We start from the raw sequence: 20,786 nt of genomic DNA, 5'->3' as shown, positions 1-20,786 counted from the left end.
AATTTCCTTGTTCCTTTGCTATAGCCAAATCCGAATGAGCTTTTTTTTCCCTTTAGCTCTCTCCTTATCTTCCTCTTTCTTAGTATTTATTACATCACAATTAATTGCCACTTTGTCAAAATTGTATAAATGTAAGTTTGAATAGGGCCATGTATCCACAGTCTGTAAATTAGAATAACTTATCTGGCACATATTTGGTGCTCATAAACATTTACTTTTATAGTAAATAAGAGAGGGTAATGTGAACTAGTCTTGTATCTCATGATTTTTTACATATTACGTACCTTTTTAAAAGATTTGCTTCAGAGGAACATGTAAAGATCTAGTACCTCTTTACATCAGTATAAGTTTAATATTAATGAATATGTTCATTTCAGGATTATGTCATCCTTTTAAAATAATTTAATAGGACCTATCATTGAAATTCTTATTTTAATCTTAATCACAGTAATGGAAATCTTTTTTTTTTTTTTTAAGAGGCTACAAGATGGGGGAGTTCCCGTCGTGGCGCAGTGGTTGACGAATCCGACTGGGAACCATGGGGTTGCGGGTTCGGTCCCTGCCCTTGCTCAGTGGGTTGGGGAGCCGGCGTTGCCGTGAGCTGTGGTGTGGGTCGCAGGCGCGGCTCGGATCCTGCATTGCTGTGCCTCTGGCGTAGGCCGGTGGCTACAGCTCCGATTCGACCCCTAGCCTGGGAACCTCCATATGCCGCAGGAGCGGCCCAAGAAATAGCAAAAAGACAGAAAAAAAAAAGAGAGGCTACAAGATGGAACTTGGTTAATTTCTCTGATCTGAACTTTTGTTAATCCCCCACTAGTAGTAATCTATACTGTTGGGCTTGATATTTATACTTAGCCTTTAAAAATTACATTTTGTTATAGAGGGAGATAATGCTAATTGTTGAGTATTTCATTTGTTACAGTCTACCCTGATGTTTGCACCATTAGCCTTGTGGCAGTAAGTGACGTGAACAAACATGCTGATAGGATTGCTTTTTGGGATGACGTTTATGGCTTCAACATGTCCTGCATGAAGAAAGCAGTTATTCCAGAAGCTGTTGTGGAAGTTTTAGATCCAAAGACTCTTATTTCAGACCCCTCTACTATTAAGGTAGGTATTTCACCAATTTTATTTTCTTTAACAGTATGGCTATTTTCCTTAGTTTTCATTTATGAGTTTAGTATTTCAAACTAATATATTGGTTTTTGTATATGGGTCTTCAATATATTAATTATTCTTCCTGTTTTAATCAGTCTAAAGTAACTTGATGTTATAGTATTTACTAGTTGACCATGTCATCCCTTTGAAATCACTTCTCTTTATGTTTTGAAGTTCCATATACTGAAAGGTTGAATCATTTACTTTATTTATTAACTTTTCAGGGCTGTACTTGCAGCATATGGAAGTTCCTAGGCCAGGGACTGAATCAGAGGCACAGCTGCAGGCCTGTGCCACAGCCACAGCAACGTGAGATCCAAGCTGGGTCTGCGACCTACACCACAGCTCATAGCAATGCCAGATCCTTAACCCACTGAACAGGGCCAGGGTTCAAACCTGTGTTCTCATGGATAATAGTTGTGTTCGTTACCACTGAGCCACAGAGGAATGCCTGAATCATTTACTTGAATTTACTAATGAAGGCAAAAAGTCCAGCTGTACTATCATTTCACCTTTATCACTGCCTCCTGGCCTTATTCTTGCTTCTCTTGTATAGCTAGATTATTCATTTTTGTCATATGTTTCATGCAGTTTTTCTCTCATTCATATTTCTTCGAGCCTTTTCAGATTAAGTAATTACCGAAGTAATTATAGTGACTATGCCCATGAAACTAAAACCCTATTATGTTCACATTTTTCAGTTAATTCCTTTTATGTTTTATTTTTTACCATGTTAATCTTTAGTTTTACTGTCATTTTTGCTGTGTTGAATTTACAGGGGTTGAATAATAACTTTTCATTGAGTGAAAGTCCTTTTTAAAAGACCCCTTATAGTTTATCTGTTTCAGTTAGAGAATCAAACAAATAAAGATTTGTTTTCTGTTAGGTCCAAATCATTATCTCTACTTTTTAGTCACAGTGTTACTTTCATAGCATCAATAATTGTTCTCAGCACAAAGTGGAGATTCAGTATTCATAATTTTCTTAAATGGATAAAGTATTTAAAATTAAGGGGAGGAGTTCCCGTCGTGGCGCAGTGGTTGATGAATCCAACTAGGAACCATGAGGTTGTTGGGTTCGATCCCTGGCCTTGCTCAGTGGGTTATGGATCCGGCGTTGCCGTGAGCTGTGGTATAGGTCGCAGACGCGGCTCGGATCCTGCATTGCTGTGGCTCTGGTGTAGGCCGGGGGCTACAGCTCTGATTTGACCCCTAGCCTGAGAACCTCCATATGCCGCAGGAGCGGCTCAAGAAAATGGCCAAAAGACCAAAAAAAAAAAAAAAAAAAAAAAAAAAATATTTCTCAAACTATTGAAGGTGGAAATCTGCCTCAGGTAGTCAGACCAGTGGTGTTCCCTCTATTATAACTTACTCGTGGAAGTCAGCTATTGACAGCCTTTATGGTCACACGGCTGTAGCTGAGTCCATTTCCTCTCCATAGTAAAATGAAGAAGGATTTGAACTAGGAAGGGGACAGAAAAAGAAGTATATTTGGCCATTTTTTTCCTGAGGTGAATCTTTATAGTTGGTTTTGCTCATTGGTTGGAATTGTGGTTTTTCCTAATACCTAACAAACTTCTTTTCAAATGCAATTAGACAAATGAATTCTAAAACACCTTGTCCTCTTACTTAGCATATGTTTTCACTTTGGCATTTCCTATAAAAATATTGACTGTTATCATACATAATGTATTGGAAATGTATAGCACTCCAGGTAGACAAAATGATTTTAATTGGAACACAGGAAAATGTTTTCTATTTGAAAGTATTTTAGTGTTCCTTAGAAAAACTTTAACTGGCACAACAGAGCCATGATTTGATATATATTATTCTTGTAAGAAGTCTAAGTAAAAAAATATTAATTTGATTTAAAGAAAAATTAACTGAATAATAGTGCTAGTAGTCCTTAAATTTGAAAATAATCCCAGAAGTAGGATGTGAATGATTAAAGTTTGCAAAGCATTGGGTTTACAGTTATTCTCTTGAATTAAAAAATGAGTATTTATCTGTTTGTTTTTAGATTTGTTCTTATTATTTTTTCTAATTTCTTCCCTCCACTATTTTTAATGGGTAGCATATAGATTGCCATACAACATCTGTCTCAGATTTGGAGTTTTCTTCAGATTTCACCCTGAAAATCACCAAAACATCTTTGTGCACGGTAAGCTATTTCATTCTACTTTCACAAATCTCACTAATAGTGTGGTTGATTGGCAGGCTAATGAATTAATTACCAGGCTTGTGATAAATGAAAAAGACTATTGCCTTTGACAGTCTATCTTTGCTTTTGTTGGGCTCTTGAACAAATCTGTTTTAATAGGTCAGTAGACTTCAAAGAAGTTAGTTTAGTTCAGAAGAGAAAGTATTAAGGAACTCTGTTTACATAATGATTTTTCTTTGTAGATTTTTCATTATTACCTATCATAGTTAATTGAGAGCACTCAACTTTATCTTCACAGACAAAAGTTCATGTCCTTCTTTTCCTAGTAACTTTTCATGCTCAGTTTAGATGGAAATAAGATGTTTATTTGTTATAATATGTTATATTCTTGTGTGAAAAATGAGGGAACCAATGGTTTGCCTTTCTTTAAAGAATCAACCTAGTATATTAGAAAACGTATTTGCTTTAGAAAAGTTAGGCAAATCTGGATTCACATTTGGTTCTGCCAGTCACTAGTTTGTTACTTTGATCAAGTTACCTAGGTAGTATCTACTTCAGACTAATCAACTGCTTTAACAAAAATGGTAGTAATTCCTCAGTGACTCAGAGTATTAATAAAATGTGGGGCTTCAATTAAAGTATGAATTTACATAGATGTTATTGATATAAGTACATTATTTAAAAAAATTATATGGTTTCAAAAATATTAATTATATCTTCAAAATTAAAACTTTTATTGAGAACTGTATTGAAATAGATGATAGTCATGTTAAATTTGACTCTTCAACCTGTTTCTTTTGAAATTTTTCTCAGATTGACATACAAAAGATTGTGAGTTCTTTAAAAATTTTTTCAGTTCATTTTGAGCCAATAATTATTTTATATCCAAATGAATGGATATAAATTAGTAATGTTCTTTGAAATTTTGAGTAATTCTTCTTTTTCATTGAAGTCAGTTTTACAGTGTTAGAAAGGTAAATACCTAGATTCCAGTTTTATGATTAAGTACCCAATTATATTCACTTCTTTAATTGGTGAAAAGCAAAATTTCATTCTTCCCATTCATTTCTCCCAGATTTTCTAATTCTGCTTTTTAGTAACTGATGTGATTTGGTCAATTGAAATTACAGGCTAAAATCTTTAACTCCTAGACTTACTCTGTGTTTTGATATTAGTAATCTTTGAGAGTTTAAAAAAAAAAGACCTCTTAGTTAATTATGATTAATCTATAAGGGTAGTCTTAGAAATTACTTGTACCAAATATTATTTCAGGTAGTATTATTTCAAATCTACTCTTCTCCATAAATCAAAGTAGAGCAAATGTAAAAACTGTAGTGAAGACCTCAAAACCTGTTTATTTTTATTTGCGCATATTTTTGAATTTCATATAGATGAATTTATCGAGTTTCATAGAAATTTTTTTATTTTCTTGGTACTGGTCAGGATCTTAGTTTCAGACGGTGGAATCCCAATCAGCTTGTTTAAGCAGAAAGGGATTTATTAAAAAGAGCAAGATGATTTCCAGACACATTTGGTGAGCTAAAGGAACAGGCTCCATTTTGAACTTGAAGAAACACCTTCTAGAGCCACACCTTAGAACTGTCTTGCTATAAAAACTGCCTCCACCACTGCAGGTCTATAAGCCCTGATGCCCCTGGCCCACTCAGTGACTGACACCACTGACAAGTCCAGATGAATAAAACCCTCACTACCACCCTGTTCCTTTCTCCCCTCTCCCCCACCCAAAACGTACTGTCCAGTTCCTCCTTCCAAATCTTCATTTAGCACCTCTGCTTGGCTGAATCTAGGTCATGTTGTATCCTAGTTACAGTAAATCCTGGAGTGTAGTTTTAGCGGCGGTAGTGTTGTGCTGCAGAAAGGGCTTCTTAACACGTGTGCTGGGTTTGCCCTCTGTCAGAGAGTAGAGTGTTCTATGAAATCTTTTGTAAGATGCGGTGGGGTAAAGCGAAGAAGCAGTTACCTTAGAAAACATCTTGCTAACGGTTCATAAAATAAATTGAGATAAAGCGCAGATGTTCCACAGACAAAGTGAACCAGAGTTCAAAGCTCTGGTGACAAGATGCCAGGATGCTCAACGTAGTTCCTGGGGAAGGAGATTGGTGGTGCCACTCTTTGCTGCTGGGGGTCTGCACTGCAAGACAAACGCTGAATGCTATTTTTGTTTTTCACCTTTTTTTTGGTAATAGCAGGAATCATCTTCAGATTTCTTTCTGTTAGGTAGAACATGTACTAATGTAGGTCTTTCATAAAAGCAACATGGTGTAAATCAAACTTTCGAAAAATAGGAGGTACCTATGTAGAATTCTTTCTGTTTCTTACTCTTTAGGATAGAGTATAAGAAGCTTTATGTTAAAAGAAATTGTATTTATCCTTTGACGAGCTCAATTTCATTGTCTTTTTTTTAGTCATTCTGTATATATAAAAGAGTAAAATAAAAGGAAAAAAAGGGGAGAAAAAAACTAATAAGGTCTGTTTAATCCAAAGATTGTAAGCAGGAGTTCCTGTTGTTGCACAGCAGAAACGAATCCCACTAATAACCACGAGGTTGCGGGTTTGATCTCTGACCTTGCTCAGTGGGTTAAGGATCTGGCCTTGCCATGACCTGTGGTGTAGGTCACAGCTTGGATCCCTCATTGCTGTGGCTGTGGCGCAGGCTGGCAGCTACAGCTCCAATTAGATCCCTAGACTGGGAACCTCCATATGCCACAGGTGCGGCCCTAAAAAGCAAAAAAAAAAAAAACCCACAAACAAACAAAAATTGTAATCAAGATATTTGTGTTGAAAATAATGTTATCAAACAGGTACTGCTGCATCTGTCCCTGTACAGTCAGTTCCATAACTGTGGAGAACCTTGTAGAATTACATTTTTATTCCCAGCTTGCCAAAATGATTTTCATATAAAAGTTTGGCAATGAGGCAGGCCTGGAGTTTGAGAGGAGGGGACTTGTTTGTGTCTGATCTCTGCTGAATAGCATAGTTCTCCAACTCACCTTGACAGGAATGGATAGTTTTCAAACCATATTTGTTGGCTGCATGCCAAGTAGTGGTAAAATTTTAGTACCTAACAATTATGCTAACTCTTCCGAGATTATTCTGTCAAATAGTCAGTATAAATTATCCTCTGACGGTGATACTATGTAATAGTCATTGAACACTTGTATGTTAGACAATGTGCCAATCACTTTAAAAGCATTACCTCATTTAGTACTTACAATAACTAGTTGAAGTGGATACTAATAGGAAGAAAAAGTAAGTTACTGTAATGTTTTGTGAAATATCCTTACTCTTCCCTGACCCAAAGAAACCTTCTTGGTGGGAATGTACACACTGTTAAAGGAACACTGAGGATCTGTACGATTGAGTTATTCCACGTATGAAAGAAAGAAGATTGCATTTGAAATAGTTTTGAAAAAAATCTTAGTCCCAGCCAATAGTCAAGCAATTGTTGGGGTGGAGAGGGAAAGAGAATGTATAATCACAAGGTGCTCTTCATCAGAGACAGGAATGGCAGATTTATATGAGAAAGTAAGTCCTATATCCCATCCTCTTTGCAGCAGAGAAAAAAATAGATCCTTGAAAAACTTTTTCTTTACCCTTTTAGAGTAAGTACACTTGTAGCTATTTGATTAAGCATCTACAGTTCTTAGAAACTTCCTTTCCTTCCAGTATGCTTACTCTATCGTGAGCCTGCCATGAGTAAGATTTTGTGGCCTGATGCTTTTATTACATTTTTTACTGTTTGTGAATCCCAACCACCCACATGTCTACTCCAGCTATCTTTTGCTCTTTGCGGTGGCGCCAACTCCTTATGCTCTTCTCTTACCAACCGTCTGGAGCTATTATGCAAACCTCATCTCTAAGGCTACTTGGGAGTAATCCGTTAACAGAGGTATTAAAAAGGATGAAAGGATGAGTGCCTAATTGGAACTTTGTTTCTTCATTACATAATGAGAAGAATTAGTGGAAGTATGGAAAATTTTTAAAATGTCTGATAAAAGAGATGGAGACAGTTACTTTGGGGAAGAAGAGGTGCAGCTTTCTTAAAGTGAAGAAAAAGATATCTAGCCTTGTACTGCTAAGTACAAATCCTCAAATTCATTAAATGCTTTTTTTTCTTGTGCTTAAAACTTGAATGCATAGCTGCAAAGTAAGATGGACAGTTTCTCTGATTAGTTAAGCCCATTTTAAATATATGCATAACCATTTATTTCTTAATGAGATTCTAAATTTGTGGCTTAATTAAAATATTAGAGGAAATTGGATTTTTCAAAGTAACAATATGCTAAGAACATCCCTTTTGCATTTAATTTCGATAGCATGTGTGCTGTAGACTGATAGTATTTTTTAGATGGCTTTCTCAAGTTTGTTAGAGCCTGTAATGAAAAAATCTCTTTTCTTTGTGGCCTCCCCCATCAATGTACACATAGACACACAAACACAGAGGGAGACACACACACACCACAGAAGAAATTTGGTAACATTTTTTAATTTAATATTTTGCATTAACAAACATTATTTTGTGTTTTTAGAAATTTCACATGATGTGTTATTTATATGTAATGGCTTGAGTCCTGGTTATCTATAATTTTTGAACAGAGATTTTCCAGTGAATACTAGTAATACATACATAGCAATTTTTTGAGCATTTTTTACTTTATCATATGATAGTTGATAGTTTAGGTCAGATCACCTTTCCTTTTATGATGGGGTATGAAGGTTTAGATAGCAAATGGTTTTCTATCTATCATATCAGCCTGTCTAACCTAGCAGTAAATGAACAATAAAGTCCATTATTTTTCTGGAAAGTTTATAGGTGCTCAAAAGCAAATAGTTTAAGACTATATAATTTGGAACTAATATGTTTTATCCTGTGAGTTATGGTTTATTTTTTAATGCCATTTGTGTGGTTGTGTAGTGTTCTTACTCTGTGTTCCAACAGCATTTATATTGGCATCTGTGTGTATAAGCTCCTTAAAGTTGTAGACAAGCATCCTTTTTTATAATCTTAGGTATACATAAAATGACTTCTCATACTGCCTTTTATGTAAAAATGAGTCGTTTACCTTAAGAATGAAAATATTTAAGATGGTTTTTATGAGATTACATGCCCACATACATAAATAATATCATCAACATGTAAAAATTTTAAGTGAATAAATATGAGTTCAGTGGCATTTGAGAGATACTTCATTTTTATCATAACGTTAAAAATCTTTGTAGTAATATAAAAATTTATGTTAACAGATACTTCAGTTTGTTAAATAAATATTAAATGCTGGCTATGTGCCAAGTACTTGTTTGAAATCTGTGGGCACAAAACAAAACAAACTTATCCTCTGTCCTAAAAAGGCACTTAAGTGAGAGGAGACAGATACTGACAACATTTTAGTATGAACATAAAAATATAAATATAGAGGGAGTTCCTGTTGTGGCTCATTGGTTAACAAAACTGACTAGTATCTATGAGGATGCAGGTTCAATCCCTGGCCTTGCTCAATGGGTTAAGAATCTAGCATTATATTGAACTGTGGTGTAGGTCACAGACATGACTCAGATCCCGTGTTGTTGTGGATGTGGTGTAGACTGGCAGCTGTAGGTCTGATTCGACCTCTAGCCTGGGAGCTTCCATATGCCACGGGTGTGGCCCTAAAAGACAAAAAGACAAAAAAAAAAAAAAAAATACGTGTGTGTGTGTGTGTGTGTGTGTGTGTGTGTGTGTGTGTGTGTGTGTATAGAGAGAGAGAGAGAAACAAGGTGATCTGGGGTTTGAAAGCACAAAAGTGAGGTATTTTTCTGGTGTAAAAATTGTAGTTGTTAATCAGATTTTACAGCCAAGATTCCATGAAGAGAAAGAGAAGAAAATTTTTAAGATTTATATTTTAAACAAGAAAGACTTGTGTTTCCAAGGACGAAAAGATTGACAGAAAAGCTGAAGTCTGGTAGCCATGTAATAAGTTCACTTTGGGATAATTTCTACTTACCTATTTTTAATTGTCTGGTCTTTTCTTCATCTATGTTTCTTTTTATACCAAAGAAAACTTTATTAAAGTATAGATACTGGTTAATTAAAAGTACTTGAGAAGAGTTCCCAATCATGGCTCAGTGGTTAAGGAATCCGACTAAGAACCATGAGGTTGCAGGTTCGATCCCTGGCCTGGCTCAGTGGGTTAGGGATCCGGCGTTGCCGTGAGCTGTGGTGTAGGTCACAGACGTGCCTCAGATCCCACGTTGCTATGGCTCTGGCGTAGGCCGGTGGCTACAGTTCCAATTCGACCCCTGGCCTGGGAACCTCCATATGCCGCAGGAGCAGCCCTAGAAAAGGCAAAAAGACAAAAAAAAAAAAAAAAAAAAGTACATGAGAAGAGACAAACATACAAAGGCATTATCATACAACTGATTTCTAAACTCAATACTTTTAAAATACAAAACAATGATCATTACCCTCAAAAGTCAAGTGGAAACAAATTGATTTTTAAGTTGGCCTTATAATTCTTTTCCATCAATTTTGCTTACATATGTCACTAGGTTTTTCAATTTCATCCCATATCAGAACTTTCTTGATGTTTTCACTTCTCAAATTAGTATATAGTCATTTCTTGCAGTTAACATCGCCAACTATTAGGAAGCTTCTCTAAATCATGAGAATTCAGTATGGTTGCTGCTTTGGAAATAGTTACCATTTTGGATTATCTACACTGTCTCGTGTATTAATGGGCAAAATATAGGGTCTGAGAGCAGGAGGACTAAGAAAAGACAATGTTGTCTTTTATGGCAGCCCTGCTTAAAAAAAAGAAGAAAAAAAAACTCCATTATTACTTTGATACTATTACTAGAAAAGCAGTTTCTGCCAGACCACAGGTTGGCTATGTAATTGTTCATTTTATATTTCCTTTTCTAAGGAATGGCAGACTTCAGCTATAAGATTGCTCTACCAAGTAAGCAGAGACCTTTAACTTACCATATACTTTAAGTATAAGAAAGAAATTATTTTCTCAATTGATTTAGCTTTACCATATACTTTAAGTATAAGAAAGAAATTATTTTCTCAATTGGTTTAGCACTCTTGTATCTGGAAAGGTAGCAAAACCTACTTTTTCCAAAATTAGAAGGAATTCAGAGGCTGCTTCTAAGATGCCTAACTATCTTCTATCATCAGCCAATCATGAAGGTGGACCTTCATGAACTCACTAATTTAATAAATGCAAAAATGAACTCATCTATATCAACATAATATTGAGTCCATAAGAAACGAAAAAGTAAATGCATAAGGTAGGAATTGGCTTCTATAAAACAAGAGAGTATATATACTCTTATATAACACAAGAAGAATATGTTTAGTAATAAAAATAATCCATCATAAACTTCTAAAGAGATAATTCTGGTTTACAAGTAAGTTTGCTTAGACTGACGGTGACTAATTGAAAATTTTCTTTTCCTGACATAATGCCCATTCATTGTAAGCTAAGGCCTACTTAGTTTCTTGTAAATCTCTTATTTCCTTGGAATTATCTACTACACCTTTACTTTACAGTCATTAGAAGCTGGACCTGCCCAGCCTGCCTGTAAAACCTCTCTTTAGAAAGGTACAAGATGCATTATGAGGCATCTTATAGAAATCTGCACTTCGGAGCAGCATATGAAGAACCAGCAATTGACCCTCCAGTGTAAATGCCTCTCAATTTCACATTATCACAGAAACAGTGCGGTTTACGAACCACTCCTTCCTTACAGAAATTTGAGTAGCTGTAAAAATTTTTATTTAGTTTCAAAACCTTTCAGATCCGAACACCAGCTGTGGCATTTGGTGCATTAGCACACTCAGGACAGAAGCTGTGTTTAGGATGAAGTGAGTTGGGATCATACTTCATATAGAAACTTTTTGAAATTGTTGGAGAATTTATGAAAAACTTCTGTAAGGATGTACACTGTACTCCATAGTCCACTTCTTCCCAATGAGTTAGGAGCCTTGCTTTACCCTGGTCAGCAAGGGTGGTCCTTTTACTGCAGGCAAAAATACATTCATCCCCAGCTAATGTGTAGCATTTTTTAAAGTCCAAGCAACAGGGACACTCACCGTGGGCAACTCCAACATTCATGTTTGCTCTGCCCCGCTCCGCAGCAGCGGAGGCTTCTGGGTCTCCTCAGGAGGAATGCCAGTGCTCAGCCCCATTGCAGTGCAGAGCCTCTTCATCTGTATTCTTTCTGTGGGTAAGGTACTGCCGATAAATATTTTCATTTAAAATACCGTGTTTTTAGTTTTAGAATTCCTATTTGGATTTCTTGAGTTATCATTTTTCATCTTTTAAACCACTTTGGTCACTCTTTTTATCTAAAATTCCTTAACATATTTATAATTCTTTTAAGGTCTGTTTGCTCATTCCATGAGCTATCTGCGATGCTACTTCTGCTGCTTTTTTTTTCTTTTGATTATGGGTCACATTTTTATGTTCTCATATTTTGTAACTTTATATTCTATGCTAGACATTGTATAAAAGATAGTACAGACTTATATGTGGGTCATATTTTCTCCTAGAAGGGCTTCCACTTACTTCTGTCTGGTGGCCAGGATGAGGGCTGATTCCTTTATATAGACCTGGAGTTGAGCTGGATCAGGGCTGGGTACCACTGGAGTTAATTTACTGTGTCTCGAGCATAAGAGATGATTCTGGTTTACATATAAGTTTGGTTAAACTGACCATGACTGAATGATTGAAAACACAATCCTCTCCCACTTGCCATCTTCCTGGAAGGACCATCAAAATAAAGCTGAGTTTAGGGAGGAAGACAAAAATTAGGATATTTATGTATCAGTTTATAAGGCCTTGCTCTGTAGGAGCTCCTTAAAACAATAAAGTCTATTTAAACACTGAAGGAAAGAAAAAAAACAGATCTGATTTTCAGAGGGTCCTCAATGAAAACCACAGCAAAGAGATTAGAGAGGAGAGGAAAGGGGCGGATGGATATGGGTTTGGCATGATTCATGACCTAGTTGAGAATTGGTAGTACCAGCTAAAAATTGTCACTTGCCGTCTGCCTCTACAAGGATTAGGTCACTAGCAATTGCAGTTTGGAGTTCAGAGTGGAGATCAGGAATGAGGTACCCTGTGCTCCAAGAAAAACTGGCAGAACAGGCCTTCAGATAGATAGATATTGTCAGAAGCTTTTATGAGCCCATTGTTTTAAAAATTTTTTGTTAAAGTTAATTTACAAGGTTGTGTCAATTTCTGCTGTATGGCACAGTGACTCAGTTTATACTCTTTTCCATTATGGTCTATCCCAAGAGAGTGGATGTATTTCCCTGTGCTATACAGTAGGACCTTGTTTTCTATAAACTCTAAATGTAATATTTGGCATCTACTAACCCCAAACTCCCAGTCCACCCCCTTCCTCCCCTCTGCCTCTTGATAACGACAGTCTGTTCTCTATGTCTGTGAGTCTGTTTCTGTTTTGTAGATAGATTCATTTATGCCATATTTTTTTTTATTTTTTTGTTTTTAATAATGATTCTTATTTTTTCCGTTATAACTGGTTTACAGTGTTCTTTCGATTTCCTACTTACTGTACAGCAAGGTGACCCAGTTACACATTCATGTATACATTCTTTTTTCTCACATTATCATGCTCCATCATAAGTGACTGGATATAGTTCCCAGTGCTATACAGCAGGATCTCATTGCTTGGCAACCATAAGTCTGTTCTCCATGTCCATGATTTTCTTTCCTGTGGAAGGGTTCATTTGTGCCATATATTAGATTCCAGATATAAGTGATATCATATGGTATTTGTCTTTCTCTTTCTGACTTAGCTCACTTAGTATGAGAGTTTCTGGTTCGAGCCATATTGCTGCAAATGGCATTATTTTGTTCTTTTTTATGGCTGAGTAGTATTCCATTTTGTATATATAACACATCTTCTTAATCCATTCATATGTCGATGGACATTTAGGTTTTTTCCATGTATTGGCTCTTGTTAATAGTGCTGCTATGAACATAGGGGTACGTGTATCTTTTTGAATTATAGTTTTGACGGGATATATTTCCAGGAGTGCTATTGCTGGATCATATGGTAACTCTATTCTTAGTTTTTTGAGGAATCTCCAGACTGTTTTCCATAGTGGTTGCAGCAACTTAAATTCCCATCAACAGTGTAGGAGGGTTCCTTTTTCCACGCCCTCTCCAGCATGTGTTATTTGTAGACTTATTAATGATGTCATTCTAACCAGTGTGAAATGGTACCTTATTACAGTTTGGATTTGCATTTTTCTAATGATTAGTGATATTGAGCATCTTTTTCTGTGCCTACTGGCCATCTGAATGTTGTCCTTGGAGAAATGTCTATTTAGGTCTTAGACTTCTTTGCATCGAAGGCTCTTTGATGGTTTTAATGAAAAATATGGTTGTTTAGTTTACCCACTGTTTTGTCATTGCATCAGAGTGAGGAGAGGGTCTTTTGCAAACGTCTATATCATTCTAGAAACAGAAGTCCCTAAATGCATTGTTTTAAAAGCCCAATCTGGAAAATAAATCTGGGCCTACACATTTAGGATTTCTTTGTAAGTTAGGAAAAGTAAATGAAAATAAACAAAAGTTAGTAACCTGAAAATAAATTATTTGTTACCTCTCAATTCTCATTTTTTTTCCATTTTTTAAAAAATGATATACTTGGTAAATGCAGAAACATATTTAAGAGGCATTGATATTTAGCTTTAGATGGAGTGAGAACAAGTTTTGAGTTATGGTTTTTTAAGGCTAATGCAAGTATTATTTTAAAAAGCTTTAAAATGTCTACCAGTCAGAGTTCCCGTTGTGGTGCAAAGGGATCAGCAGCGTCTCTGGGGCACTGGGACATAGGTTTGATCCCCTGCCTGGCACCATGGGTTAAGGACCCAGTGTTGCTACAGGTATGGTGTAGGTCACAACTGTGGCTTGGATCTGAACCCTGGCCTGGGAACTCCATATACTGCAGGGCAGCCAAAAAGAAAAAAAAAGAAAAGAAAAGAAAGAAAGATTGAAAGAAAAAAAAATTATTAAAAAAAAAAAAGTTTACCACTCAAACTGTCGTGATTCTGTACTCATAGTACTCCTTGTTTTCATTTTATGTTTTAATTAAGCTTTAAATTTTTCTAACGGCTTAAGAAGAATCATCAAGATGAGCCCATTTCTTTGCAGTTGTGTTCTTTTAAGTCCCTTTCAAAGCTTTTGAAAAATCTCTGACAGTAGAAGCCTACTATTTCTAAACTCATTGCTTGGTATTAAATCAGTTCTTAGTACTTTGAGTGTAAATTGACCTAATTTTGACCTTGCAAAGCTAATCAGCTAAGGAAACTAATTATTAAAACACATCTGTGCTGCTTAGAAATAGTAAGATTTGTCTTGAACTTGCATCATAGATTTTAATGGGACATCTGGCATATATTTTAACAGGCTTCATTAAGTAAATTTTATGTCTTAGAGGGAGAGCATTTCTAATTATATGATTCCACCACTACAGTCAGTTTTAGGTTTCTCCTTAAGTGGAAGTCCATATAACCTAGAGCCTGGTCCTGAACTTTCTACTCTTTTCTGAAACCTCTGTAATTCGGCCTAGATGAGGTCGAGAATTCTTACATCCTTTCACTTATTCCCAGGAACTGGTTTTTGAGTGATGTTGTGTGTTAAGAGCTGCAAGGCACTGAGAATATAGTAATAAGCCAAGGCAAACAGCTCTTCTATTCATCAGGCATTAATGGGGGAGATAGATATTAAAATTTACTTTATGGAGGTCAGATAATACCAAAACATTATTGAGAATTTGGTTATGTGTGATAAAGGTATTGTAGTTATATAGAGAAATGTTCATATTTTTAGGAGATATAAACAGGTAGGGGAGAAATGATGTGATGTCAGGCATCTGCTTCATGATAGTTCAGCAAAAAAGGGGGTGGGGGGGCCGGGTAGAGAGAGAGTAGATGAAGTAAATGCACCAAATACTTGCCACTGTTGAATATAGGTAATATTTTAGTTTAAAAGTTCATAAAGGGAGTTCCCTGGTGTCTCAGTGGGTTAAGGATCTGGCATGTTTTTATTGCAGTGACTCTGGTTAATTCTGTGGCAAGGGTTTGATCCCTGGCCCAGGAACCTCAGCGTGCCATGTGTGTGGTCAAAAAAAAAAAAAAATTCATAAAGAACAAATCCTCAAAAGGATATCCAGTGGTCAGAAGTTTGGTGAATAAAAGGAAGTGAAAGAAGCCCAGAATGGCTGGTACATGTAGACCTATGTTGAAGGAGGGTAGCAGCTGTCCAGATAATGTAGCACCTGTGCTATCGGCTCTTCTTCTTAGACCAGTGGGAAATAATGGAAGATTTTTTAAGCAGAGAGTGAGCTGATCCATAGGGCACTTTGGAAAGATGGATGGATGTGGAGAACAGTTAGGAGACCAGAGTGGCGAGTGGAGGCCTATGAGTCAGTTAGTGTAGTAGCTCGGGCGAGAAATGGCAGTGACTTACATAAAAGTAGTTTCAGTGGAGATGGAGAAAGTGGACATATTTGAGAGCTATCTAGAAGTAAAAAAAAAAAAAAAGCAAAACAAAACAAAAAACTGCCTCGAGGATAGATTAGATAATGAGGGATGAAGGAAAGAGGTCACAGAGGTGACTTCAAGGTTTCCTACAGTTTGAATAATTTTTGGTACTATTTTCTAAGACAAAGCAACCCGGAAGAAGAACAGGCTTAGAAGTGAGGAGAAGAAGGTGATGTATTAATATTTTGAATTTGAAATGCCCTTGAAATATGTAAGTAGTGGTATCCAGTGAGAATCAGAATATTCTGCTGTGGTCTGTCTCTTCAGGTCAGACCTGTGACATATTCCATCCAGATATGACATGTGAGAGTAGAATCAAAAATCAAGGCAATGATATCATATAGATTGCTCTTGATCTAGGCTAATTTTTTTTTTTTTTTCTGACTTGTACTACCTCTTGGGGTTAATAGACTCTAAAGTCTTCCTTTTTTCTTCCTTTCTTCTTCCTTGTGTGTGTGTGTACAAATCCAAGGGAGTGGCATCATGTGCAAATAGAACTTAATCCAAATTAACAGTTCAGGTAGGGAAAAAAAAAAAGAAGAGTCCATGAGAGAAATAATGGTCTAATTAGTGCAAGTGATAACTACCTTCCATTTTATTTAATGAACACTTGCCCCAAAATGAGCCTGAGGTGGAAAACACATCTGCTGTTCCCTCGGTTATCCTTAGCTTCCAAGTATTTCTGTAGCATGAGCATCTTGCTGGACTGCATGTGATTCTTGTCTCTAAAATTATATACAGTAGTCACCCTTATGCACAGGGGACAGTTCCAAGACCCCCAGTGCATGCCTGAAATCAAGGGTGGTACCATGCTTTTTCATACACACACACACACACACACACACACACACACACACACACACACACACACATATGATAAAATTTAATTTATAAGTAGACGCAATAAGAGAATATTCAGATTGCCAGCATTACTCTCTCTTGCACTTTGGGGCCAATACTAAGGGTTACTTGAACACACAACAGTACCTCAACAGTCTGTCCGGTAACGAAGTTGACTAGTAAAGTGATTAATGAGTAGGTAAACAAGGATACTCTAGGAGTTCCCGTCGTGGCGCAGTGGTTAACAAATCCGACTAGGAACCATGAGGTTGCGGGTTCGATCCCTGCCCTTGCTCATTGGGTTAACGATCTGGCGTTGCTGTGAGCTGTAGTGTAGGTCACAGACATGGCTTGGATCCCTTGTTGCTGTGGCTCTCGCATAGGCTGGCAGCTACAGCTCCAATTAGACCCCTAGCCTGGGAACATCCATATGCCACCGGAGCAGCCCAAGAAATGGCAAAAAGACAATAAATAAATAAATAAATAAATAAACAGGGATACTCTAGACACAGGGATGATCTTCACGCTGAGGGAGATGGAGCAGGAGAGAAGGAGATTTTATCACACTACTCAGAAGGTTGAGGAATTGCAAACTTGTTGCTTACTTCTGAAGTTTTCCTTACTGTATTCTCTTGGGTAACTGAAACCAAAGAAAGCATAACTGAGGATAAGCAAAGACTCCTGTATTTTTAACATATAGCATGACACTCTGTCACAAGCCATCTACACCTGGAGGCCAGCCAGATTTGTTGCCATTGCCAGAGAAACTGGTTATTTTGAACATAAGGAGGGATGGTTTGTATTTCGGTCTCCTGTGCAAAACCTTAAGGGATTTTCCTGAGTGATTTTTAATTGTCTGAAATTTCTCCATTATGTGACTTATCCTCTCTGTGATAGATGACTCTACTGTAAAATGATACTTTGTATCATATTTAAAGAAATTCCATCTGGTTCTGATATTTTTTAGATTCTATTAAAGTCCAGATATACCCTGCGCATTGCCTACAAAATTTTGGATATTGCCACTTTATCCCGTTATTTTTCATGTTTCCCAACCATAGAATGTCTGCCCTTCTAAACTGAACCCCTAAGGATTTTAGCCTTTTAAAATCTTGAATTTTTTCAACCCATTCTCTATGTTTAGTTGCCTTCTTATCTACTTTTTTTTCTCTCTCCTTGGAAACACACCACTAAGTAAAACTTAGTTTTTAGAAAGATATCTTTCCCACTTCAGATTCCTTTGAAGTATATGTTCATTGAGTAGGATGGTGGGAAGAATCACCTGCAGAATTAAACCATTACTTAAGCTGTGCAGAGAGAATGCAGAAGTTCCCACAATGAAAAACCCTGCAGTTGAGCAAAATAACTTGACCTTAGAGTCCACAGAGGTTCTTATGCTTGATCCTCTTTCGAAGGCTGTGCTGTAAATAACACCTCTGAATCTGCATTTGTAAAATTAAAATTGATTCAGACACCTCCGATCAAGTTAAATTATACAAGGATTTGAAATCAGTTGTTCTAAAATAAAATTTGAGTGGAAGTTCTTAAGTGACGTGAGAACTATAATTTAATTCTAGGTAGGTTTAGGGTCATGCTTAAAGTCAATAATGCCCAGGGTCAGAATAAATTTATGAGACAAGTAATCACACTCAAGCAAGACCCAAAATACTTTTCTTAAGCACAGCAATAAGCATAGAAATCAAATGATCAATAATAGTGGACTCCTGATTAGAGATGTCAGGGAAGTTCACCCCAGACTTATCTCAGAGGCTGCCAATTAGCATTATTAGGTTGTGATAATAAATGAGTTTGACCAGGTATTTTCCTCTTTGATTCAGGCAGTTATCTCTGAAATAATGACCTATATGGAAGTAATTTTCTCAGTTCAGAGTCCCTTTGACTTTTGCTCTGCCAGAAACCATTGTGAATATTGGCATTCAGATCTTCTAAAAATCGTAAAGCACCGAATGTTTCCAGACATCTGATGTATATTTATGTATCCACAGGAAGGATCAGTCCTCGTGGAAAGATGTGTCAAGAATTGGAACAATAAAATTTTGTTTTATATACCAGATGGCTCAACTTAATATTTACCATTAATCAGTCTACTTTCTCTTTTGTAGAAGACTGAGTGAGAAAAGAGCCAATCTTGAAATAGAAGGAAATTTCCCAAAAATGATTTAGATCAAAGAGGAGAGTTTAAACAGTGATACTGTAGCACTGTGGTTAAAAGTTTCAAGCTTTAGACCCAGTGGGGAAAGTTTACCAGTATGATTTTAGTAGAGGTATTTAACTTCTCTAAACTTCAAAGTTTTCATCTGAAAAATGGAACTAATACACCAGTGCTTACCTCCTCGGTATTATTTTGTGTACTAAATGAAGTAGTGCATAAAAGCATTTACCACGATGCCTGGAACATAGAAAATGCTCATGAAATGATCTGATTCATATTTCCATCACTTTCCAGTCTTGCTGCATTTTTTAAAGAAAGGATTGTTTGTTTAGTTTGGTTTTTGTTTGTTTTAATTTTTCAGCTCTGCCCATGGCATATGGAAGTTCCCAGGCCAGGGAGCAAATCCGAGCCACAGCTGCAACTTTTGCCATAGGTGTGGCAACTCTGGATCCTTAACTTACTGCACCACAGTGAGAACTCCTGTTTAGTTTTATTTTTAACTTATATTCATTTGCTTATGAGGATATGGGATTGTGTGATTTCATAGGTTGGATTTACTTACTCCATCAGGATTGAATAAGCATCACTGATTTGGCTGTCAGTACTACTTCAAAGACCAGTTTCTTTACAGACAAAAATAGGCAGTATGCTCTTTCACCTGTTCATATCCATGATATCTAATGTATTAGAGAAAGGAGACCATCTTTCAGAATGCTGCACTTAATGCAAATCAGGTGCTTCTCAAAGCAGAGTCACTTCGTTTCTCCCCACAGTTTTGCAAAGAGTCACATTTTAAATTTCTGGATCACTAAGCCAGCGACATAACTATTATAGCATGTCCTTTCCTGTAGCAAGTGATATGTCTCAGCTGTCTCCAAAAGTTGCACCTTAGTGTTCAGTCTGATTGCCTTTTTCTCTTTTCTTCCTCATTCTTTTGTTCAACATAGATATGGGCTGGGCCAGACCGAGTCCTGGGGCCCTGAAAGATGTAAGTCATTGTCTCATTCAGTGTTCAGAGATCACAATTTTAAAAAAGTCTGAACTTTTACTAACTAGTATAATTACTTTTGAAACATAGCAGCCTTAAATGACAAACAGAAAGGAATACTACCAGATTTTTGGTTCTCACCCCAGATGTTGGATACTTTTTAGAAGGGATCCGGTGGGGAAATGGTAGCCATCATTTTACTTCACTTTTCAAAAGAGAATAAAAATCCCATTCATTTCTGGAACATAAAGTGTATCACATAATATCCCTGCCCCCCTTTTCTTGTCTGTCAGAGTTTCTTTTGATGTTCCATCTCTTAGTTTACACTTCTGTAGGTTCATGAAGACAAGTAGCATTTGGTAGAACTTGATCTCCTAGCACAAAAGTGAGTTTTAATAATTTTCATTTTTAAATCTCTGCAGCAGTCACAAAACAAATTTCCTTTTTGTTCTTCCTTGATAATTTAATTTAATATATCTCTTATTTTGTTCTTAAAAATATCTCAGATTCTTTTCAGGTTCCCTTGTGGCGTAGCAGGTTAAGGATCCAGCATTTTCACTGCAGCCACTCAAGTTACGGCTGTGGCATAGATTTGAACTTCCACCTGCTGTAGGCAAGGCCAAATAATAATAACAGTAATAGTGATGATGTTTACCTACTACTGATAGTATTTTCTGGCATTTGAGGAATTAGGAATGGGCCACTGATCCTGTATAGCTTTTAGGGAACATTGGAAATGGAATAGAAGGAAACAGTAACCATTGATATCCTGCAATGAGACACTGATGACATGTGAGGAAGCAGAAGATAACAGTGGGCTGCATAAGTTTGTAAGTGGCAAGTACACTCACATAGACACAAAAAAAACCTTCTCAAGAAGACTTCAT

At 36.6% G+C, this 20,786-nt stretch overlaps 1 protein-coding gene across 5 annotated transcripts in view; it reads left to right on the top strand.

Moving 5' to 3' along the window:
- The window catches only part of PRMT3 (protein arginine methyltransferase 3), a 138,983-nt gene that overhangs the window by 79,359 nt on the left and 38,838 nt on the right, over positions 1 to 20,786 (top strand). For all 5 annotated transcript variants that reach the window (XR_014837186.1, XM_085011750.1, XM_085011748.1 and 2 more), the window contains 2 exons: positions 923 to 1,110; positions 3,232 to 3,318. Coding sequence is in view for 4 of the 5 variants with exons in the window: in XM_085011750.1 (XP_084867876.1) it covers positions 923 to 1,110; positions 3,232 to 3,318 (275 nt within the window). In the remaining variant the exon portion in view is untranslated. The remainder of the gene's footprint in view (positions 1 to 922; positions 1,111 to 3,231; positions 3,319 to 20,786) is intronic.

Source organism: Sus scrofa, chromosome 2 (genome assembly GCF_054392235.1).
Source record: "Sus scrofa isolate SSC_HxYL_T2T_F1_AM1 chromosome 2, Sscrofa_HxYL_maternal_Yorkshire_Landrace_v2.0, whole genome shotgun sequence".
In the NCBI taxonomy this organism is placed as follows: domain Eukaryota; kingdom Metazoa; phylum Chordata; class Mammalia; order Artiodactyla; family Suidae; genus Sus; species Sus scrofa.
The sequence above is the reverse complement of the archived record's forward strand: the minus strand, read 5'-3'. Positions and strand labels throughout refer to the sequence as shown.